Source organism: Nerophis ophidion, linkage group LG10, assembly GCF_033978795.1.
Source record: "Nerophis ophidion isolate RoL-2023_Sa linkage group LG10, RoL_Noph_v1.0, whole genome shotgun sequence".
NCBI lineage: Eukaryota > Metazoa > Chordata > Actinopteri > Syngnathiformes > Syngnathidae > Nerophis > Nerophis ophidion.
Genome location: NC_084620.1, coordinates 53,126,711 through 53,151,547, shown reverse-complemented (window position 1 = coordinate 53,151,547; position 24,837 = coordinate 53,126,711). Strand labels below are relative to the sequence as shown.

Below are 24,837 nucleotides of genomic sequence, written 5' to 3'. Positions count from 1 at the left end.
ATGGATGGATGGCTGGATAATTCAAGGAAGGCACATACTATATGCCCTGCGGCAATTCAAGGAAATACGGTATGTATAAAAAAATGGGTATTTCTGTCTGTCGTTCCGTCGTACGTTTATTTTCCTTTTACAGAAAGTTTTTTGTAGAGAGTAAATGATGAAAAAACACTTAATTGAACGGGTTAAAAAAGTAGAAAACAGGAAAAAAAATTAAAATAACATTTTGAAACATAGTTTATCTTCAAATTCCATCCATCCATTTTCTACCGCTTATTCCCTTTTGGGGTCGCGGGGGGAGCTGGCGCCTATCTCAGTTTATCTTCAAATTCGACTCTTTAAAATTCAAAAGGTTTGGGACCACTGGATTTACCGACCTGCATACTTTTTTCAAATTGTACACCTTTTTAAACTTTTAATAGTAAGCAATATTGCAACAAATATTACAGTATATCATAATACCTTCCAAACATTCTTTTTTTTTGTCTAAACAAAATCAAATACTGAGATGACCAGTAGATGGCAGTCACACATGAGAGATAGGTGTAGATTGCAAAATGACTTGTGTAAACAACACTAAAATTGTATATGTTCCATGTGTTTATTAGGGCGGCATAGCTCGGTTGGTAGAGTGGCCGTCTAGCAACTTGAAGATTCCAGGTTCGATTACCGCTTCCGCCATCCGAGTCACTGGCGTGGTGTCCTTGGGCAAGACACTCTACCCACCTGCTCCCAGTGCCACCCACTCTGGTTTAAATGTAACTTGGATATTGGGTTTCACTATGTAAAGCGCTTTGAGTCACTAGAGAAAAGCGCTATATAAATATAACCCACAAAATTCAACGGAAAAAAAGAAGAGAAAAAGTAGTTAATCCGAATATTTTTGAAAAAATAAAAAAAAGAATTTATGGAACATCATTAGTAATTTTTCCTGATTAGGATTAATTTTCGAATTTTGATGACATGTTTTAAATAGTTTAAAACCCAATCTGCACTTTGTTAGAATATACAACAACATATTTCTAACAAAGACAAATCATTATTTCTTCTGGATTTTCCAGAACAAAAATTTTGAAAGAAATTCAAAAAAACTTTGAAACAAGATTAAAATTTGATTCTAAAGATGTTCTAGATTTGCCAGAATAATGTTTTTGAATTTTAATCATAATAAGTTTGAAGAAATATTTCACAAATATTCTTCGCAAAAAAAATGTATTTACTATACTTTACATTATAAAAAATAAATTTACTTCAACATTGATTTAAATCGTCAGGAAAGAAGAGGAAGGAATTTAAAAGGTATATGTGTTTAAAAATCCTAAAATCATTTTTAAGGTTGTATTTTTTCTCTCAAATCTGAAAGTTATGAGAAGCAAAGTAAAAAAATAAATGAATTTATTCAAACAAGTGAAGAACAAGTCTTTAAAAACTTTTCTTGGATTTTCAAATTCTATTTGAGTTTTGCCTCTCTTAGAATGAAAAATGTCCAGCAAAGCGAGACCAGCTTGCTAGTAAATAAATAAAATTTTGAAAATAGATGCAGCTCACTGGTAAGTGCTGCTATTTGAGCTATTTTTAGAACAGGCCAGCGGGCGACTCATCTGGTCCTTACGGGCACCGCGTTGACATATGTATATAATGCTTTGTATCCGAAGTCTTCTGAGTGTGATCCTTTGTGTTTGATTGATTGATTGATTGATTGATTGATTGATTGCACAGTGCATGAAATGATTAACGTGGACCCCGACTTAAACAAGTTGAAAAACTTATTGGGTTGTTACCATTTAGTGGTCAATTGTACGGAATATGTGCAATTGACTAAGAACAAGTACATACATTTGATTATTTACAACCCGGGGAGGTGGGATTGTAAATACAAAGCAATACAAAGCAATTAGCTAGTGGCTGCCACCTACTGCTATGGAAGAGTATTACAGGGCTACTCAACAACAACACATCATTTGCAGACTTTAATTACTGCTTTGCAAAAAATATTTTTAACCCAAATAGGAAAATGAGGGAATCTTCAAGACATTCTGTTTGGAGGTCCTCTTTTTTGGCGAAACCAAACCTTCAATAGTACCTTGCATGGAAGGACTTGACCAGACCAAACTACTATGCGGTATTTAGTCACCAACTCTCGACACTGTGCATGAGACGATGAGAAGTACAGTGGGTACGGAAAGTATTCCGACATCTTTAAGTGTTTCACTCTTTGTTTCATTACAGCCATTTGCTAAAAGTTCATTATTGCACACTCAGCACCCAAAATGGACAGAAAACAACTGAAATCAATCAAATTATTCAAAATAAAAAAATGAAAAAATCACATTGAGACAGTCTCTTGCTGTCGTTGTGCGGGTTCAATGGACCACCCAGGAAGGACATGCTTTTGAGCGCAGGTTTGAGTCCACTAAAGACGCCGAGATCATTATCCATGCGTTTGTTACGTCTCGTCTCGATTACTGTAACGTATTATTTTCGGGTCTCCCCATGTCTAGCATTAAAAGATTACAGTTGGTACAAAATGCGGCTGCTAGACTTTTGACAAGAACAAGAAAGTTTGATCATATTAAGCCTGTACTGGCTCACCTGCACTGGCTTCCTGTGCACTTAAGATGTGACTTTAAGGTTTTACTAATTACGTATAAAATACTACACGGTCTAGCTCCAGCCTATCTTGCCGAGTGTATTGTACCATATGTCCCGGCAAGAAATCTGCATTCAAAAGACTCCGGCTTATTAGTGATTCCTAGAGCCCAAAAAAAGTCTGCGGGCTATAGAGCGTTTTCCGTTCGGGCTCCAGTACTCTGGAATGCCCTCCCGGTAACAGTTCGAGATGCTACCTCAGTAGAAGCATTTAAGTCTCACCTTAAAACTCATCTGTATACTCTAGCCTTTAAATAGACCTCCTTTTTAGACCAGTTGATCTGCCGCTTCTTTTCTTTCTCCTAGTGGAGGGGGTCCGGTCCGATAACCATGGATGAAGTACTGGCTGTCCAGAGTCGAGACCCATGATGGACCGCTCGTCGGGACCCAGGATGGACCGCTCGCCTGTATCGGTTGGGGACATCTCTACGCTGCTGACCCGCCTCCGCTTGAGATGGTCTCCTGTGGACGGGACTCTCGTTGCTGTCTTGGATCCGCTTGAACTGAACTCTCGCGGCTGTGTTGGAGCCACTATGGATTGAACTTTCATAGTATCATGTTGGACCCGCTCGACATCCATTGCTTTCGGTCCCCTAGAGGGGGGGTTGCCCACATCTGAGGTCCTCTCCAAGGTTTCTCATAGTCAGCATTGTCACTGGCGTCCCACTGGATGTGAATTCTCCCTGCCCACTGGGTGTGAGTTTTCCTTGCCCTTTTGTGGGTTCTTCCGAGGATGTTGTAGTCGTAATGATTTGTGCAGTCCTTAGAGACATTTGTGATTTGGGGCTATATAAATAAACATTGATTGATTGATTGATTTATTTTGCAATAAAGCTTTTCTGCAGTTTGGATCGCTTTTCAGCTCCTATTCCGCTGCTTGCTCCTCGGTCGCTTTCCAGGCGGCTGCGTCCTCGTATCTCGTGTGCGGTTCTCTGTTGCTCTCGCTTCTCATGCGCCGCATCTGCTGCGGACCCTCCACCCCCTTCCTTGATCTTTCCTCCTTCTCCCCTTTTATACTCTGCAAGGAGATAAGTCAATCGTGTGCCGGTGCGCGATCCACGCAACTGAATCAGGTTGCGGCGGCGTCGCTCCCGGCACGCCCCCACCTCGCCGCTCCACCGCATTCTCTGCCTTCTTGCCGCCATCTTGGGCAGGGTTTCAGCATTCCCTGCCCCGCCGTCGGCTCCGCCTCTCCACACACACGTAGATAAGTATTCACAGCCTCTGATCAATACGTAGTGTGATGCACCTTTGGCAGCAATTACAGCCTCAAGTCTTGTTGAATACCATGCCACCAGCTTGGCACACCTATCTTTGGGCACTTTCTCTCTTTCCTCTTTGCAGCACCTCTCAAACTCTATCAGGTAGGATGGGAAGTGTTGCATTTCCTCTAGGATGTCTCCGTGCATTGCTGCATTAATCTTTCCCTCTATCCTGGCAAGTCTTTCAGTTCTTTCTGCGGAAAACCATCCCCACAGCATGATGCTGCTTCCACCATGTTGACTGTAGGGATGGTATTGTCCTGGTGATGATTCCTGGTGACCACCATGTTGACTGTAGGGATGGTATTGTCCTGGTTATGATTCCTGGTGACCAACATGTTGACTTTAGGAATTGTATTGTCCTGGTGATGATTCCTGGTGACCAATATGTTGACTTTAGGGATGGTATTGTCCTGGTGATGATTCCTGGTGACCAACATGTTGACTTTAGGGATGGTATTGTCCTGGTGATGATTCCTGGTGACCACCATGTTGACTGTAGGGATGGTATTGTCCTGGTTATGATTCCTGGTGACCAACATGTTGACTTTAGGAATTGTATTGTCCTGGTGATGATTCCTGGTGACCAACATGTTGACTTTAGGGATGGTATTGTCCTGGTGATGATTCCTGGTAAACACTATGTTGACTGTAGGGATGATATTGTCCTGGTGATGATTCCTGGTGACCACCATGTTGACTGTAGGGATAGTATTGTCCTGGTGATGATTCCTGGTGACCACCATGTTGACTGTAGGGATGGTATTGTCCCGGTGATGATTCCTGGTGACTACCATGTTGACTGTAGGGATGGTATTGTCCTGGTGATGATTCCTGCTGACCACCATGTTGACTGAAGGGTTGGTATTGTCCTGGTGATGATTCCTGGTGACCACTATGTTGACTGTAGGGTTGGTATTGTCCTGGTGATGATTCCTGGTGACCACCATGTTGACTGTAGGGATAGTATTATCCTGGTGATGATTCCTGGTGACCACCATGTTGACTGTAGGGATGGTATTGTTCTGGTGATGATTCCTGGTGACCACCATGTTGACTGTAGGGATGGTATTGTCCTGGTGATGATTCCTGGTGACCAACATGTTGACTGTAGGGATGGTATTGTCCTGGTGATGATTCCTGCTGACCACCATGTTGACTGAAGGGTTGGTATTGTCCTGGTGATGATTCCTGGTGACCACTATGTTGACTGTAGGGTTGGTATTGTCCTGGTGATGATTCCTGGTGACCACCATGTTGACTGTAGGGATAGTATTATCCTGGTGATGATTCCTGGTGACCACCATGTTGACTGTAGGGATGGTATTGTTCTGGTGATGATTCCTGGTGACCACCATGTTGACTGTAGGGATGGTATTGTCCTAGTGATGATTCCTGGTGACCACCATGTTGACTGTAGGGATGGTATTGTCCTGGTGATGATTCCTGGTGACCAACATGTTGACTGTAGGGATGGTATTGTCCTGGTGATGATTCCTGGTGACCACCATGTTGACTGTAGGGTTGGTATTGTCCTGGTGATGATTCCTGGTGACCAACATGTTGACTTTAGGGATGGTATTGTCCTGGTGATGATTCCTGGTGACCAACATGTTGACTTTAGGGATGGTATTGTCCTGGTGATGATTCCTGGAGACCACCATGTTGACTGTAGGGATGGTATTGTCCTGGTTATGATTCCTGGTGACCAACATGTTGACTTTAGGAATTGTATTGTCCTGGTGATGATTCCTGGTGACCAACATGTTGACTTTAGGGATGGTATTGTCCTGGTGATGATTCCTGGTAAACACTATGTTGACTGTAGGGATGATATTGTCCTGGTGATGATTCCTGGTGACCACCATGTTGACTGTAGGGATAGTATTGTCCTGGTGATGATTCCTGGTGACCACCATGTTGACTGTAGGGATGGTATTGTCCCGGTGATGATTCCTGGTGACTACCATGTTGACTGTAGGGATGGTATTGTCCTGGTGATGATTCCTGCTGACCACCATGTTGACTGAAGGGTTGGTATTGTCCTGGTGATGATTCCTGGTGACCACTATGTTGACTGTAGGGTTGGTATTGTCCTGGTGATGATTCCTGGTGACCACCATGTTGACTGTAGGGATAGTATTATCCTGGTGATGATTCCTGGTGACCACCATGTTGACTGTAGGGATGGTATTGTTCTGGTGATGATTCCTGGTGACCACCATGTTGACTGTAGGGATGGTATTGTCCTAGTGATGATTCCTGGTGACCACCATGTTGACTGTAGGGATGGTATTGTCCTGGTGATGATTCCTGGTGACCAACATGTTGACTGTAGGGATGGTATTGTCCTGGTGATGATTCCTGGTGACCACCATGTTGACTGTAGGGTTGGTATTGTCCTGGTGATGATTCCTGGTGACCACCATGTTGACTGTAGGGATAGTATTGTCCTGGTGATGATTCCTGGTGACCACCATGTTGACTGTAGGGATGGTATTGTCCTGGTGATGATTCCTGGTGACCACCATGTTGACTGTAGGGATGGTATTGTCCTGGTGATGATTCCTGGAGACCACCATGTTGACTGTAGGGTTGGTATTGTCCTGGTGATGATTCCTGGTGACCACTATGTTGACTGTAGGGATGGTATTGTCCTGGTGATGATTCCTGGTGAACACCATGTTGACTGTAGTGATGGTATTGTCCTGGTGATGATTCCTGGTGACCAACATGTTTACTGTAGGGATGGTATTGTCCTGGTGATGATTCCTGGTGACCACCATGTTGACTATAGGGATGGTATGGTCCTGGTGATGATTCCTGGAGACCACCATGTTGACTGTAGGGTTGGTATTGTCCTGGTGATGATTCCTGGTGACCACCTTGTTGACTGTAGGGATGGTATTGTCCTGGTGATGATTTCTGGTGACCACCATGTTGACTGTAGGGATGGCATTGTCCTGGTGATGATTCCTGTGGACAACCATGTCGACTGTAGGGATGGTATTTTCCTGGTGATGATTCCTGGTGACCACCATGTTGACTGTAGGTATGGTATTGTCCTGGTGATGATTCCTGGTGACCACCATGTTGACTGTAGGATTGGTATTATCCTGGTGATGATTCCTGGTGACCACCATGTTGACTGTAGGGATGGTATTGTCCTGGTGATGATTCCTGGTGACCAACATGTTGACTGTAGGGATGGTATTGTCCTGGTGATGATTCCTGGTGACCACCATGTTGACTGTAGGGTTGGTATTGTCCTGGTGATGATTCCTGGTGACTACCATGTTGACTGTAGGGTTGGTACTGTCCTGGTGATGATTCCTGGTGACTACCATGTTGACTGTAGGGATGGTATTGTCCTGGTGATGATTCCTGGTGACCACCTTGTTGACTGTAGGGGTGGTATTGTCCTGATGATGATTCCTGGTGACCACCATGTTGACTGTAGGGATGGTATTGTCCTGGTGATGATTCCTGGTGACCACCATGTTGACTGTAGGGATGGTATTGTCCTGGTGATGATTCCTGGTGACCACTATGTTGACTGTAGGGATGGTATTGTCCTGGTGATGATTCCTGGTGACCACCATGTTGACTGTAGGGATGGTATTGTCCTGGTGATGATTCCTGGTGACCACCATGTTGACTCTAGGGATGGTATTGTTCTGGTGATGATTCCTGGTGACCACCATGTTGACTGTAGGGATGGTATTGTCCTAGTGATGATTCCTGGTGACCACCATGTTGACTGTAGGGATGGTATTGTCCTGGTGATGATTCCTGGTGACCAACATGTTGACTGTAGGGATGGTATTGTCCTGGTGATGATTCCTGGTGACCACCATGTTGACTGTAGGGATGGTATTGTCCTGGTGATGATTCCTGGTGACCGCATTGTTGACTGTAGGGATGGTATTGTCCTGGTGATGATTTCTGGTGACCACCATGTTGACTGTAGGGATGGTATTGTCCTGGTGATGATTCCTGGTAAGCACTACATTGACAGTAGGGATGATATTTTCCTGGTGATGATTCCTGGTGACCACCATGTTGACTGTAGGGATGGTATTGTCCTAGTGATGATTCCTGGTGACCACCATGTTGACTGTAGGGATGGTATTGTCCTGCTGATGATTCCTGGTGACCAACATGTTGACTGTAGGGATGGTATTGTCCTGGTGATGATTCCTGGTGACCACCATGTTGACTGTAGGGATGGTATTGTCCTGGTGATGATTCCTGGTGACCGCCATGTTGACTGTAGGGATGGTATTGTCCTGGTGATGATTTCTGGTGACCACCATGTTGACTGTAGGGATGGTATTGTCCTGGTGATGATTCCTGGTATGCACTATATTGACAGTAGGGATGATATTTTCCTGGTGATGATTCCTGGTGACCACCATGTTGACTGTAGGAATGGTATTGTCCTGGTGATGATTCCTGGTGACCACCATGTTGACTGTAGGGATGGTATTGTCCTGGTGATGATTCCTGGTGACCACCATGTTGACTGTAGGGATGGTATTGTCCTGGTGATGATTCCTGGGGACAACCATGTTGACTGTAGGGATGGTATTGTCCTGGTGATGATTCCTGGTGACCACCATGTTGACTGTAGGGTTGGTATTATCCTGGTGAGGATTCCTGGTGACCACCATGTTGATTGTAGGGATGGTATTGTCCTGGTGATGATTCCTGGTGACCACCATGTTGACTGAAGGGTTGGTGTTGTCCTGGTGATGATTTCTGGTGACTAACATGTTGACTGCAGGGATGGTATTGTCCTGGTGATGATTCCTGGTGACCACCATGTTGACTGTAGGGTTGGTATTGTCCTGGTGATGATTCCTGGTGACCACCATGTTGATTGTAGGGATGGTATTGTTCTGGTGATGATTCCTGGTGACCACCATGTTGACTGTAGGGATGGTATTGTCCTGGTGATGACTCCTGGTGACCAATATGTTGACTGTAGGGATGGTATTGTCCTGGTGATGATTCCTGGTGACCACCATGTTGACTGTAGGGATGGTATTGTCCTGGTGATGATTCCTGGTGACCACCATGTTGACTGTAGGAATGGTATTGTCCTGGTGATGATTCCTGGTGACCACCATGTTGACTGTAGGGATGGTATTGTCCTGGTGATGATTCCTGGGGACAACCATGTTGACTGTAGGGTTGGTATTATCCTGGTGAGGATTCCTGGTGACCACCATGTTGATTGTAGGGATGGTATTGTCCTGGTGATGATTCCTGGTGACCACCATGTTGACTGAAGGGTTGGTGTTGTCCTGGTGATGATTTCTGGTGACTAACATGTTGACTGCAGGGATGGTATTGTCCTGGTGATGATTCCTGGTGACCACCATGTTGACTGTAGGGTTGGTATTGTCCTGGTGATGATTCCTGGTGACCACCATGTTGATTGTAGGGATGGTATTGTTCTGGTGATGATTCCTGGTGACCACCATGTTGACTGTAGGGATGGTATTGTCCTGGTGATGACTCCTGGTGACCAATATGTTGACTGTAGGGATGGTATTGTCCTGGTGATGATTCCTGGTGACCACCATGTTGACTGTAGGGATGGTATTGTCCTGGTGATGATTCCTGGTGACCACCATGTTGACTGTAGGGATGGTATTGTCCTGGTGATGATTCCTGGTGACCACCATGTTGACTGTAGGAATGGTATTGTCCTGGTGATGATTCCTGGTGACCACCATGTTGACTGTAGGGATGGTATTGTCCTGGTGATGAGTGGTGCCTGGTTTCCTCCAAACATGACAGCTAGCATTCACACCAAATACTTCAATCACTGTCTCATCAGACCAGATCAGTAGTTCTTCCTGGTCTGGGAGTCTTTTAGGGGTATTTTCACAAATAAATGGTTTCCATCTGGCCACAGGCCTGATTGGTTAATTGTCCTTCTGGAAGGTTCTCCTCTCACCACAGAGGAATGCTTTCACAGAGTGACCCTGGTCTTGGTCATCTCCCTGACTAGACTAGGATGAATGCAGCAATGACAGCAGACAGCAGCAGCTTTATTTTGTCCATTCTTAAGATGGACAAAGAACATAAGAACTAAAATTCCATTTTCGGCACAGTCCCACTAATAGCAGACATACGTTACAGGGGGGACAAGACGGGACCGCCATCGGATCAGCCACTTATGGCGCTCTTTAAAAAAGGTGAGAAAAAGGTGACATTGGGAAAGGGGGAAGGGTAAAAAAAAATATCAGTCTAAGGCTGGACCCTCAGGAGGGGTCAGGACTGAGTCCGAGGAAAAAACGTCACATAGCATGGCACACATAAACATGGTACATTTAATCACACCAACTCGCAACAGAGGGGGGGCCGGTTGACGCTATAAAACGCTACTCAGCCATCCACAACCCCGGAGGAATTTAATCAGTGGTGAAGACGTTGATTTGGGGAGGGGGAGTGTGCATGCATGTACAGTATCTCCAATTAACTTGGGTGAGATGTTGAAATGTTTTTGTGGCCGATCTCAAAGTTCGACACCAGGTGTTGTTGTCCAGAGTCGAGACCCAGGATGGACCGCTCGTCGGGACCCAGGATGGACCGCTCGCCTGTGTATCGGTTGGGGACATCTCTACGCTGCTGCTCCGCCTCCGCTTGGGATGGTTTCCTGTGGACGGGACTCTCGCTGCTGTCTTGGATCTGCTTTGAACTGAACTCTCGCGGTTTGGTTGGAGCCACTATGGATTGAACTTTCACAGTATCATGTTAGACCCGCTCGACATCCATTGCTTTCGGTCCCCTAGAGGAGGGGGGGGGGGGGTTGCCCACATTTAAGGTCCTCTCCAAGGTTTCTCATAGTCAGCATTGTCACTGGCGTCCCACTGGGTGTGAGTTCTTCCGAGGATGTTGTAGTCGTAATGGTTTGTACAGTCCTTTGAGACATTCGTGATTTCGGGCTATATAAATAAACATTGATTGATTGATTGATGTTGTTGAAGAAAAGGGAGGTCAAAAGCGTCCATCTCTGAGGAGTCCTCGGGGGAGTTCTTCAGAACAGCCTGTTCCTGATTGCATCAAGGCCATTCGAGGGAGTCAAATAGTAGATTAAGATGTTGTTTTTTCTTCGAGAAGACTAAACAATGACTTGCCTGCTCTGTTGTCCGTGCTGGATCTCTCAAATCCAATGTAATTATTCCTTATCAGGAAACTTCTCCGAGATGAGATCCATTTTGTGATTCTAATCAGAAATCGCTCCAGTCTGTGTTCCCAAAGCCCGACCCAATCCTTCCATTGCGTTGACGATACACCAGAGCAATGCCCAGCCCAATCAGCAGGTGCCCCCAATCACAGTTCCAAATAGGTAGATGTCTTCCACGTCCTCGATGGAAAGAGCTGAGAGGCACACGGGTCTCCATTTATCCCAGGAATCTCTCACATACCCCATCAGGGCAGCCAGGCTCCCCCGAAACTCTTTTCCTAGTCGAAAAGACCGTGTCAATTGCGTCAAGAGTCCAGCTGATCATATTAATATTTGATGTTTGGATTAGAGGACGGCGCAAAGAAAGAGGCTTTAAAAAAGTTCGGACAAAGACAAGGACACAGAAAGCAAGCAGGGAAGGAAGGAGCGGAGAAAAATGCGACCGCTCTCACCAAGAGGCAAGACGGGAAAAAAAGGGAGAAAGAAAGCAATGCGCAACCTGATGGAGTTTGGGAAATTAGTGAAAGTGTCCAAAAGTAGGTGTGGCATGGTACTCCAAAAATAATGATGTGTAAATGCTGCCAAAGGTGCATCAACTAAGTATTGAGAAAAGGCTCTGAATTCCATCTAAATCAGGGGTGTCAAACTCAAATACAGAGTGGGCCAAAATTTTAAACGGAACATAGCCGCGGGCCGAGGTTGAACAAATTAACCTTTTAATAGGGACCCAAACAAGTTTTGCATTAAATATTGAACAAGCAAGGATTATAAAACTTTAGTGACATGTTAAATCTAGTTTCAAATAATAATAATAATTAAAACAATCATCAATGGCATATCAAATAAAATTTTAATAAAAATGTTATGCCTTTTTTTCCTATTTGCAATCTTCTGAGGTAAATATCCATTTTTTCCACGGGCTAATAATACATTTGAAAATAAAATAACAATAATGAATGAACCAAACATTCAAGCCGTGAAGTAGCAAGAGAAAATGCATGAATAAAACGTTAATTATTGGTCAGTTTTGCTGGAAGTTTCCCGGAAGAGTCGGTGCTGCAAGGGGTTCTGGGTATTTGTTCTGTTGTGTTACGGTGCGGATGTTCACCCGAAATGTGTTTGTCATCCTTGTTTGGTGTGGGTTCACAGTGTGGCGCATATTTTTAAAAGTGCTAAAGTTATTTATACGGCCACCCTCAGTGTGACCTGTATGACTGTTGACCAAGTATGCGTTGCATTCACTTGTGTGTGTGTGTGTGCGTGTGTGTGTGTAAAAGCCACAAATATTATGTGACACGCTGTTAGTATGGAGGAAAAGCGGACGTGACGACAGGTTGTAGAGAATGCTAAAGGCAGTGCCTTAAATGCACGCCCCCAATATAGTTGTCCAGGTGGAAATCGGTAGAAATTCGTGAGAATGGTTGCCCGAGAGATTTTCGGTAGGGGCACTGAACTTCGGTAGTCTACCGGGAAAATTAGGAGGGTTGGCAAGTATGAGTATTAGAGGTGAATGCGGTGTTACAGCGGCACCGACGCTGTGTAACACCGGCGGGCCAGCTCTAATGCTAAATTGATATTGCATCAAGGGCCAAATTAAATTACACGGCGGGCCAGCTTTGGCCCGCGGGCCAGAGTTTGACACCCATGATCTAAAGGGTTATTTCATTTAATTTGAGGGGTGGTACAGGTGATAGGGTGATTGTCAACACTAAATGTTCCCTCGTGTGTGAATGTTGTCTACCTGAGGTGGCAACTTGTCGAGGGTGTACCCAGCCTTCTGCCTGAATGCAGCTGTGATAGGCTACAAACAGTGTACGGGGTCACAAACAAACAACAGTGTGTGTGTGTGTGTGTGTGTGTGTGTATGTGTGTGTGTGTGTGTGTGTGTGTGTGATGTGTGCCTACTGCCAGCAGCTGTACTGGGAGAGGAGATCAGTGACCTGCCATGTTTGCAGCTGACTAGCAGACATCTGATCCAAAGATGTCAGCAGTTGTGGCTGCACAAACTACAAACCCCGTTTCCATAAAAGTTGGGAATACAATGATTTGTAAATCCTTTTCAACCCATATTCAGTTGAATGCACTGCAAAGACAACATATTTGGTGGTCAAACAAAAAAAATAATAATTAACTTAGAATTTCAAGGCTGCAACACATGCCAAAGTAGTTGGGAAAGGGCATGTTCACCACTGTGTTACATCACCTCACCTTTACTTTTAACAACACTCAATAAACGTTTGGGAACTGAGGAAACTAATTGTTGAAGCTTTGAAAGAGGAATTCTTTCCCATTCTTGTTTTATGTAGAGCTTTAGTCGTTCAACAGTCCGGGGTCTCCGCTGTCGTATTTTGCGCTTCATAATGCGCCACACATTTTCCATGGGACACAGGTCTGGACTGCAGGCGGGCCAGGAAAGTACCCGCACTCTTTTACTACGAAGCCACGCTGTTGTAACACGTGACTTGGCATTGTCTTGCTGAAATAAGCAGGGGCGTCCATGATAACGTTGCTTGGATGACAACATATGTTGCTCCAAAACCTGTGTTGACCATTCAGAATAATGGTGCCTTCTCAGATGTGTAAGTTAGCCATGCCTCGGGCACTAATACACGCCCATACCATCTCAGATGCTGGCTTTTGAACTTTGCGCCTATAAAAATCCGGATGGATATTTTCTTCTTTGTTCCGGAGGACATGCACCTGGGGATAGGCCCCTCCCACCTCCAAAGACTTACATCTTGGGATAGGCCCCTCCCACCTCCAAAGACATGTACCTGGGAATACGCCTCTCCCACCTCCAAAGACATGCACCTGGGGATACGCCCCTCTCACCCCCAAAATATGAACCTGGGGATAGGCCCCTCCCACTTCCACCAACATGCACCTGGGAATAGGCCCCTCCCACCCCAAAGACATGCACCTGGGGATTGCCCCCTCCCACCCCCAAAGACATGCACCTGGGGATACGCCCCTCTAACCCCCAAAATATGAACCTGGGGATAGGCCCCTCCCACCTCCAACGACATGCACCTGGGGATAGGCCCCTCCCACCTCCAAAGACATGCACCTGGGGATAGGCGCCTCCCACCTCCAAAGACATGCACCTGGGGATAGGTCACTCCCACCTCCAAAGACATGCACCTGGGGATAGGCCCCTCCCACCTCCAAACACATGCACCTGGGGGAAGGCCCCTTCACCCCCAAAGACATGCACCTGGGGATAGGCCCCTCCCACCCCCAAAGACATGCACCTGGGGATAGGCTCCTCCCACCCCCAAAGACATGCACCTGGGGATAGGCCCCTCCCACCTCCAACGACGTGCTCCTGGGAATAGGCCCCTCCCACCTCAAAGACACGCACCTGGGGTTAGGTTGATTGGCAACACTAAATGGTCCCTAGTGAGTGAATGTTTTCAATCTGTGTTGGCCCTGTGATGAGGTGGCAACTTGTCCAGGGTGTACTCCGGCTTCCGCCCAATGCAGCACCCCTGCGACCCCAAATGGGACAAGCAGTAGAAAATGGATGGATGGATGGATGGATGGGCACTTTAAAGGGAAAAAAAACCTGCTTTGTCTAAGAGTCAAAGTTCATTCTTTTATTCCACTTTTTTGTCCTCTTTTGTAGTAGTATTTTCAGAACGTGGCGTCCAAAACGAGCAGAATACGCCGCCGGCGCCACACTTTGGACAAGCCCTGGTATTGCCTCAGGGTGAGAGTGTGTGATAGGACGTATGAACCGCGAGGAGGGCCACCGGGCCATTGTTAGGACGGATCAATGGGACAGGAAGACTTTGATCGGGGCGTGCGGCCGGCGAGGAAACAGCTCCCGCCTGGTAAGTCAGCTTCACGCTGCTGCTGTTTGATGTCCACACAGCCCCAGGATGTTTGCTCTTCCTGCCTGGGCTGGACCTTAACCAGGTATGGCTTGGTTCTCTTTCATCAACATGATCATGAGTGGTTACTGATTGCAGGTGAGAGTTGGTCGCTGATAAGGTAGCACAAAGTCCTGCCAGGGACAATAAGCGCTGCGGCTTCTTGTCCACATCCCACTCAGGACCACCGCTCCTTTGCAGGTAAACCCTTTTTCTCGGGCTTTCTTACTTCTTCCATCTCCTTTAAAGCATGCATTTGCCGCATGTCACACACAACTCCAAAAAGATGACTTCTTCCAGCCGCCTCGGCGCCAAATAAGTGCAATTGGTGTATTTTCCACGAAAGAAAAGATGTTTTTGTTTTTTTTATGGCAGGTTGGCAATCAGTGGAGCATCATGAGGGTAGAGTCCAGTCGGCAACGAGGGCCCTGCTGCTCCAAGCTGAAGGTCAGTGCAAACACACATCACAAAGTCTGCGTTACGCAAATGTGGAGGCGCTAAGTGTCCCGCAGGGACAAAAGGAAGAAATGTCAGCCACCCAAAGGATGAAAGAAACATCCTTTCTTAATAAGTTGCTACATTTTTTCTCACAACTTCTTTTGCATAAAAATTACTATAATCTAATTCTAGTTTGTGCTCTTACGTTTTTCTAAAGATGTCTTTTCTGAGGTCAAAATCTCCACAGACGTACACACAAATCCCGTTTCCATATGAGTTGGGAATTTGTCTTAGATGTAAATATAAACGGAATACAAATCCTTTTCAACCCATATTCAGTTGAATACGCTACAGCATGTTTGATGTCCAAACTTTTTTGCAAATAATCATTAACTTTAGAATTGGATGCCAGCGACACGTGACAAAGAAGTTGGGAAAGGTGGCGAAAAATACTGATAAAGTTGAGAAATGCTCATCCGACACTTATTTGGAACATCCCACAGGTGTGCAGGCTAATTGGGAACAGGTGGATGCCATGATTGGGTGTAAAAGCAGCTTCCATGAAATGCTAAGTACTTCACAAACAAGGATGGAGTGAGGGTCACGTCTTTGTAAGCAAATTGTCGAACAGTTTTAGAACAACATTTCTGAACGAGCTATTGCAAGGAATTTAGGGATTTCACCATCTACGGTCCGTAAAATAATCAAAAGGTTCAGACAATCCTGAGAAATCACTGCACTTAAGCGATGATATTACGGACCTTTGATCCCTCAAGCGGTACTGCATCAAGAAACAACATCAGTGTGTAAAGGATATCACCACATGGGCTCAGGAACACTTCGTAAAACCACTGTCAGTAACTACAGTTGGTTGCTACAAGTTAAAACTCTGCTATACAAAGCAAAACCCCTTTATCAACAACACCCAGGAACGCCGCCGGCTTCGCTGGGCCCGAGCTCATCTAAGATGTACTGATGCAAAGTGGAAAAGTGTTCTGTGCTCTGACAAGTCCACATTTCAAACTATATGTGGAAACTTGGTGTCCTCCGGAACAAAGAGAAAAATAACCATCCGGATTGTAATCGACGCAAAGTTCAAAAGCCAGCATCTGTGATGGTATGGGGGTGTATTAGTGCCCAAAGCATGGGTAACTTACACATCTGTGAAGGCACCATTAATGCTGAAAGGTCCATACAGGTTTTGGAGCAACATATGTTGTCATCCAAGCAACGTTATCATGGACGCCCCTGCTTATTTCAGCAGAACAATGCCAAGCCACGTGTTACAACAGCGTGGCTTCGTAGTAAAAGAGTGTGGGTACTTTCCTGGCCCGCCTGCAGTCCAGACTTGTCTCCTATGGAAAATGTGTGGCGCATTATGAAACGTAAAATACGACAGGACTGTTGAACGACTAAATCTACATAAAACAAGAATGGGAAAGAATTCCACTTTAAAAGCTTTAACAATTATTATTCTCAGTTCCCAAACGTTTATTGAGTAATGTTAAAAGAAAAGGTGATGTAACACAGTGGTGAACATGCCCTTTCCCAACTACTTTGGCACGTGTTGCAGCCATGAAATTCTAAGTTAATTATTATTTGCAAAAAAAAAACAAAGTTTATGAGTTTGAAAAAGATTGGCAAATCATTGTATTCTGTTTATATTTACATCTAACACAATTTCCCAACTCATATGGAAACGTGGTTTGTACGCTGCAAACATTAACTACTACACTTTTTATCTTATTAACCTTTTTTATAGTTTTTTTGTTATGAATGTTTCTTTATTCATCATCTGCCTCCCCTACCTTGTTAAACTTACAACAAAGTATTGTAGTTTTCATGTTACGAACATTTTATAATTGTTGACCACCTTGCCAGACTCCCCCCAAACCTGTCCCAAGTCTTTGTGCTGTAAACATTTCGTGTCTGTTTTTGGTAGTTTTTCTCCCCAGCAGCCACAAGACATGAAGACAAGCTTGACAGCTTGTTGAATGAGGTCTTGACCTTGAGCAACTCGCACACGACCTTGAAACAACACGCTTATTGCCAACGTTTAATCAATGTCGGGATGTTGATTTGACATTGAAATGTGGTCACCTCCCAACCAACAGTGTGGATCCAACAATAGACATCAACCTTGTCTCAATTTACAAATACAACTACAAACCCCGTTTCCATATGAGTTGGGAAATTGTGTTAGATGTAAATATAAACAGAATACAATGATTTGCAAATCCTTTTCAACCCACATTCAGTTGAATATGCTACAAAGACAACATATTTGATGTTCAAACTCATAAACTTTATTTTTTTTGCAAATAATAATCAACTTAGAATTTCATGGCTGCAACACGTGCCAAAGTAGTTGGGAAAGGGCATGTTCACCACTGTGTTACATCACCTTTTCTTTTAACAACACTCAATAAACGTTTGGGAACTGAGGAAACTAATTGTTGAAGCTTTGAAAGTGGAATTCTTTCCCATTCTTGTTTTATGTAGAGCTTCAGTCCTTCAACAGTCCGGGGTCTCTGCTGTCCGATTTTGCGCTTCATAATGTGCCACACATTTTCCATGGGAGACAGGTCTGGACTGCAGGCGGGCCAGGAAAGAACCCGCACTCTTTTACTAAGAAACCACGCTGTTATAACACGTGGCTTGGCATTATCTTGCTGAAATAAGCAGGGGCGTCCATGATAACGTTGCTTGGATGACAACATATGTTGCTCCAAAACCTGTATGGACCTTTCAGCATTAATGGTGCCTTCACAGATGTGTAAGTTACCCATGCCTTGGGCACTAATACACCCCCATACCATCACACATGCTGGCTTTTGAACTTTGCGCCTATAACAATCCGGATGGTTATTTTCCTCCTTGTTCCAGAGGACACCATGTTTCCAAATATAGTTTGAAATGTGGACTTGTCAGACCACAGAACACTTTTCCACTTTGCATCAGTCCATCTTAGGTGAGTTCGGGCCAGGCCAAGTCGGCGGCGTTTCAGGGTGTTGTTGATAAATGGGTTTGGCTTTGCATAGTAGAGTTTTAACTTGCACTTACAGATGTAGCGACCAACTGTAGTTACTGACAGTGGTTTTACGAAGTGTTCCTGAGCCCATGTGGTGATATCCTTTACACACTGATGTTGGTTTTTGATGCAGTACCGCCTGAGGGATCAAAAGTCCGTAATATCATGGCTTACGTGCAGTGATTTCTCCAGATTCTCTGAACTTTTGGATGATTTTACGCACTGTAGATGGTAAAATCCCTAAATTCCTTGGAATAGCTTTTCGAGAAATGTTGTTCTAAAACTGTTTGACAATTTGCTAACAAAGTGGTGACCCTCGCCCCATCTTTGCTTGTGAATTAGTTAGCATTTTGTGGAAGCTGCTTTTATACCCAATCATGGGACCCACCTGTTCCCAATTAGCCTGCACACCTTTGGGATGTTCCAAATAAGTGTTGGATGAGCATTCCTCAACTTTATCATTATTTATAGCCATATTTCCCAACTACTTTGGCACATGTTGCAGCCATGAAATTCTAAGTTAATTATTATTTGCAAAAAAAATCAACAACTTAGAGTTCTTTGTGCGCCAATGTGGTATACACATGTTTTATTTGCACACTGTTAAAACAACATAACACTAGATGGCTAAAATGGCACTTGCACTTCCAGTTGAAAGCACTAAAAGGAAGGTAACCTGCAGTGAGCGAACTCATCCAAAAGGTGGAGCTATGGCACAAACAATAACACAACTTTTTAGTCTTTAAACTATTTGTATCATGGCCGTCAGCTAAAACAAACACCACAAATTAACCACACTATTTTATAAGCCGTAGGGTTCAAAGTGTAGGAAAATGTAGCGGAATAAAGTCCAGATTTTACGGTCAGTCATGCCACCTTAAAATTGTGGGAAGGGCCACGATAAAATGACATGGCGAACCACATTAGAATTATGTGGCGTGCCACCTTACAATTGTGGGAAGGGCCTCTATAAAATTACATGGTAAACCGAAATTAGAATTATGTGGCAGCAACATTAAAATTGTGGGGAGGGCCACCATAAAATTACATGCCAAACCAAATTAGAATTATGTGGCGTGCCACATTACAATTGTGGGAAGGGCCACCATGAAATGACATGGCGAACCACTAAAGAATTATGTAGCGTGCCACGTTAAAATTGTTGAATGGGCCACATTAAAAAGACATGGCGGACCACATTAGAATTATGTGGCGTACCACCTTACACTTGTGGGAAGGGCCATTATAAAATTACATGGCAAACCGAAATTAGAATTATGTGGTGGGACACTATAACATTGTGGGAAGGGCCACTTTAAAATTATATGGCAGACCACATTAGGATTATGTGGTGTGCCACCTAAAAATTGTGGGGAGGGTAACCACAAAATTACATGGCAAATCGAAATCAGTATTATGTGGCGTGCCACTATAAAAATTGTGGAAAGGGCCACTATTAAATTACATGCCAAACCACATTGGAATTATGTGGTGTGCCACCTTACAATTGTGGGGAGGGCCACCATAAAATTACATTGTGAACCACATTAGAATTATGTAGCGTGCCACCTTAAAATTATGGAAAGGGCTATCTTAAAAGGATATGGCGGACCACATTAGAATTATGTGGCGTGCCACATTAAAATTGTGGGGAGGGCAACCACAAAATTACATGGTGAACCACATTGGAATTATGTAGCGTGCCAGATTAAAATTGTGGAAAGGGCCAACCTTAAAAGGATATGGCGGACCACATTGGAATTATGTGGCGTGCCACCTTACAATTGTGGGAAGGGCCACAATAAAATTACATTGTGAACCACATTAGAATTATGTAGCGTGCCACATTAAATTGTGGAAAGGGCCACCTTAAAAGGACATGGCGGACCACATTGGAAATATGTGGCGTGCCACCTTACAATTGTGGGGAGGGCCACCATAAAATTACATGGTGAACCACATTAGAATTATGTAGCGTGCCACCTTAAAATTGTGGGAAGGGCCACGTTAAAATTATATGGCGGACCACATTAGAATTATGTGGCGTGCCACATTAAAAATGTGGGAAGGGCCATTATAAAATTACATGGCAAACCACATTAGAATTATGTGGCGTACCACATTAAAATTGTGGGAAGGTCTACCATAAAATTACATGGGGAACCACATTATAATTATGTAGCCTGCCACTTTAAAATTGTGGGAAGGGCCAACATAGAATTACATGGCAAACCACGTTAGAAATATGCGGCGTGCCACATTAAGATTGTGGGAAGGGCCAATATAAAATTACATGGTGAACCACATTATAATTATGTAGCGTACCACATTAAAATTGTGGGAAGGGCCACCATAAAATTACATTGGGAACCACATTATAATTATGTAGCGTGCCACTTTAAAATTGTGGGGAGGGCCAACATAAAATTACATGGCAAACAACATTAGAAATATGTGGCGTGCCACCTTACAATTGTGGGGAGGGCCACCATAAAATTACATGGTGAACCACGTTAGAATTATGTAGCGTGCCACCTTAAAATTGTGGAAAGAGCCACCTTAAAAGGATATGGCGGACCACATTAGAAATATGTAGCGTGCCACCTTAAAATTATGGAAAGGGCTATCTTAAAAGGATATGGCGGACCACATTAGAATTATGTGGCGTGCCACCTTACAATTGTGGAAAGGGCCACCATAAAATGACATCCTCCAATAAGATGATTTGGCCCCTGGGTTATGACATGACACCTGTACCAAAGGTAGACAACTCCACAAGTAACCTTGTCTGCAGCTCTTCTTGGCGGCCATGTCCTTCGTGTACTTCTCCAAGGCCTTTGGAGGCGCCTACATGAAGAGTTCCATCACTCAGATCGAGCGACGCTTCGACATCCCCAGCTCCCTCATCGGGGTCATCGACGGCAGCTTTGAAATGGGTGAGTGCCATTTTACTGTTTGAAATGGGTTAATGCCATTTTACTGTTTTAAATGGGTTAGTGGCTTTCTACTGTTTGAAATGGGTTAGTGGCATGTTACTGTTTGAAATGGGTTAGTGGCATTTTACTTTTTGAAATGGGTTAGTAGCATTCTACTGTTTGAAATGGGTTACTAGCATTTTACTGTTTGAAATGGGTTAGTGGCATTCTCATCTTTGAAATGGGTTAGTGGCATTTCACTGTTTGACATGGGTTAATGCCATTTTAATGTTTGAAATGGGTTAGTGTCATTCTCATCTTTGAAATGGTTTAGTGGCATTTTAATGTTTGAAATGGATTAGTGTCATTTCAATATTTGAAATGGGTTAGTGGCATTTTCATCCTTGAAATGGGTTAGTGGCATTTTAAGGTTTGAAATGGGGTAGTCGCATTCTACTGTTTGAAATGGGTAAGTGCCATTTTACTGTTTGAAAGGGGTTCTCGTAATTTTCATCTTTGAAATGGGTTAGTGTCATTTTTAATGTTTGAAATGGGTTAGTGTTATTTTTAATGTTTGAGATGGGTTAGTGTCATTTTAATGTTTGAAATGGTTTAGTGTCATTCTCATCTTTGAAATGGGTTAGTGGCATTTTACTGTTTGAAATGGGTTAGTGGCATTCTACTGTTTGAAATGGGTAAGTGCCATTTTAATGTTTGAAATGGGTTAGTGGCATTTTCATCTTTGAAATGGGTTAGTGTCATTTTTAATGTATAAATGGGTTAGTGTAATTTTAATGTTTGAAATGGGTTAGTGTCATTCTCATCTTTGAAATTGGTTAGTGGCATTCCACTGTTTGAAATGGGTTAGTGGCATTCTACTGTTTGAAATGGATAAGTGCCATTTTAATGTTTGAAATGGGTTCTCGTAATTTTCATCTTTGAAATGGGTTAGTGGCATTTTTAATGTTTGAAATGGGTTAGTGTTATTTTTAATGTTTGAGATGGGTTAGTGTCAATTTAATGTTTGAAATGGCTTAGTGTCATTCTCATCTTTGAAATGGGTTAGTGGCATTTTACAGTTTGAAATGGGTTAGTGGCATTCCACTGTTTGAAATGGGTAAGTGCTATTTTAATGTTTGAAATGGGTTAGTGGCATTTTCATCTTTGAAATGGGTTAGTGTCATTTTTAATGTATAAATGGGTTAGTGTAATTTTAATGTTTGAAATGGGTTAGTGTCATTCTCATCTTTGAAATTGGTTAGTGGCATTCTACTGTTTGAAATGGGTTAGTGGCATTCTACTGTTTGAAATGGGTAAAGGCCATTTTAATGTTTGAAATGGGTTAGTGTCATTATTTTAATGTTTGAAATGAGTTAGTGCCATTTTCATCTTTGAAATGGGTTAGTGCCTTTTTTAATGTTTGAAATGGGTTAGTGTCATTTTACTGTTTGAAATGGGTTAGTGTCATTTTAATGTTTGAATTGGGTTAGTGTCATTCTCATCTTTGAAATGGGTTAGTGGCATTTTACAGTTTGAAATGGGTTAGTGGCATTTTACTGTTTGAAATGGGTAAGAGCCATTCTAATGTTTGAAATTGGTTAGTGTCATTATTTTAATGTTTGAAATGGGTTAGTGGCATTTTCATCCTTGAAATGGGTTAGTGTCATTTTATGGTTTGAAATGGGTTATTGTCATTTTATGGTTTGAAATGGGTTAGTGGCATTCTACTGTTTGAAATGGGTCAGTGCCATTCTACTGTTTAAAATGGGTAAGTGCCATTTGAATCTTTGAAACAGGTTATTGCCATTTTAATGTTTGAAATGAGTTAGTGGCATTTTACTGTTTGAAATGGGATAGTGTCGTTTTAATGTTTGAAATGGGTTAGTGTCATCATTTGTAATGTTTGAAATGGGTTAGTGTCATTTTACTGTTTGAAATGGGCTAGTGTCATTTTAATGTTTGAAATGGGTTAGTGTCATCATTTGTAATGTTTGAAATGGGTTAGTGTCGTCATTTTAATGTTTGAAATGGGTTTGTGTCATTATTTGTTTTGTTTGAAATGGGTTAGTGTCATTTTAGTCTTTGAAATGGGTTAGTGTCGTCATTTTAATGTTTGAAATGGGTTAGTGTCATCATTTGTAATGTTTGAAATGGGGTAGTGTCATCTTTTGTAATGTTTGAAATGGGTTAATGTCATTTTAATGTTTGAAATGGGTTGGTGTCATCATTTGTAATGTTTGAAATGGGTTAGTGTCATCATTTGTAATGTTTAAAATGGGTTAGTATCATCTTTTGTAATGTTTGAGATGGGTTAGTGTCATCATTTGTAATGTTTAAAATGGGTTAGTGTCATCTTTTGTAATGTTTGAAATTGGTTAATGTCATTTTAATGTTTGAAATGGGTTAGTGTCGTCATTTGTAATGTTTGAAATGGGTTATTGTCGATTTTTGTAAAGTTTGAAATGGGTTAGTGTCATCATTTGTATTGTTTGAAATGGGTTAGTGTCGTCATCTGTAATGTTTGAAATGGGCTAGTGTCATTTCAACGTTTGAAATGGGTTAGTGTCATCATTTTAATGATTCAAATGGGTTTGTGTCATCATTTGTAATGTTTGAAATGGGTTAGTTTCATCATTTTAATGTTTGAAATGGGTTTGTGTCATCATTTCTATTGTTTGAAATGGTTAAGTGTCATTTTAATCTTTGAAATGGGTCAGTGTCATCATTTTAATGTTTGAAATGGGTTAGTGTCGTCATTCCTAATGTTTGAAATGGGTCAGTGTCATCATTTTTAATGTTTGAAATGGGTTAGTGTGATCATTTGTAATGTTTAAAATGGGTTACTGTCATCTTTTCTAATGTTTGAAATGGGTTAATGTCATTTTAATGTTTGAAATGGGTTAGTGTCATCATTTGTAATATTTAAAATGGGTTAGTGTCGTCATTTGTAATGTTTGAAATGGGTTAGTATCGTCTTTTGTAATGTTTGAAATGGGTTAATGTCATTTTAATGTTTGAAATGAGTTAGTGTCATCATTTTAATGTTTGAAATGGGTTAGTATCATCATTTTAATGTTTGAAATGGGTTAGTGTCGTCATTTGTAATGTTTGAAATGGGTTAGTATCGTCTTTTGTAATGTTTGAAATGGGTTAGTGTCATCATTTGTAATGTTTGAAATGGGTAAGTGTCATCATTTTAATGTTTGAAATGGGTTAATGTCATTTTTAATGCGCCGACTGACTTATCGATGATAAACACATCTCCTTCCGCAGGCAACCTTCTGGTCATAGCCTTTGTCAGCTACTTCGGTGCCAAGCTCCATCGGCCCAGACTGATCGCTGTGGGCTGTTTGGTGATGTCTGCTGGATGTCTCCTCATCACGCTGCCTCACTTCCTGCAGGGCCTGTGGGTCGACTTCCATCATCATCATCATCTCAGCAAACATGAGGGGGTGTGTTTCAGCTGTGATGG

At 42.9% G+C, this 24,837-nt stretch overlaps 1 protein-coding gene across 2 annotated transcripts in view; it reads left to right on the top strand.

The window, feature by feature from the left end:
* Positions 1 to 14,835: 14,835 nt before the first annotated feature.
* The window catches only part of LOC133559926 (solute carrier organic anion transporter family member 1C1-like), a 63,049-nt gene continuing 53,047 nt past the window's right edge, over positions 14,836 to 24,837 (top strand). Inside the window, exons 1-5 of one of the 2 annotated variants that reach the window (XM_061911921.1) lie at positions 14,836 to 14,942; positions 15,081 to 15,182; positions 15,357 to 15,428; positions 21,245 to 21,386; positions 24,639 to 24,771. In XM_061911921.1, coding sequence (XP_061767905.1) covers positions 15,378 to 15,428; positions 21,245 to 21,386; positions 24,639 to 24,771 — 326 coding nt within the window. In that variant the 5' untranslated portion in view covers positions 14,836 to 14,942; positions 15,081 to 15,182; positions 15,357 to 15,377. Of the gene's footprint in view, positions 15,028 to 15,080; positions 15,183 to 15,356; positions 15,429 to 21,244; positions 21,387 to 24,638; positions 24,772 to 24,837 lie in introns of both variants that reach the window. The other variant, XM_061911920.1, reaches the window with a different exon arrangement.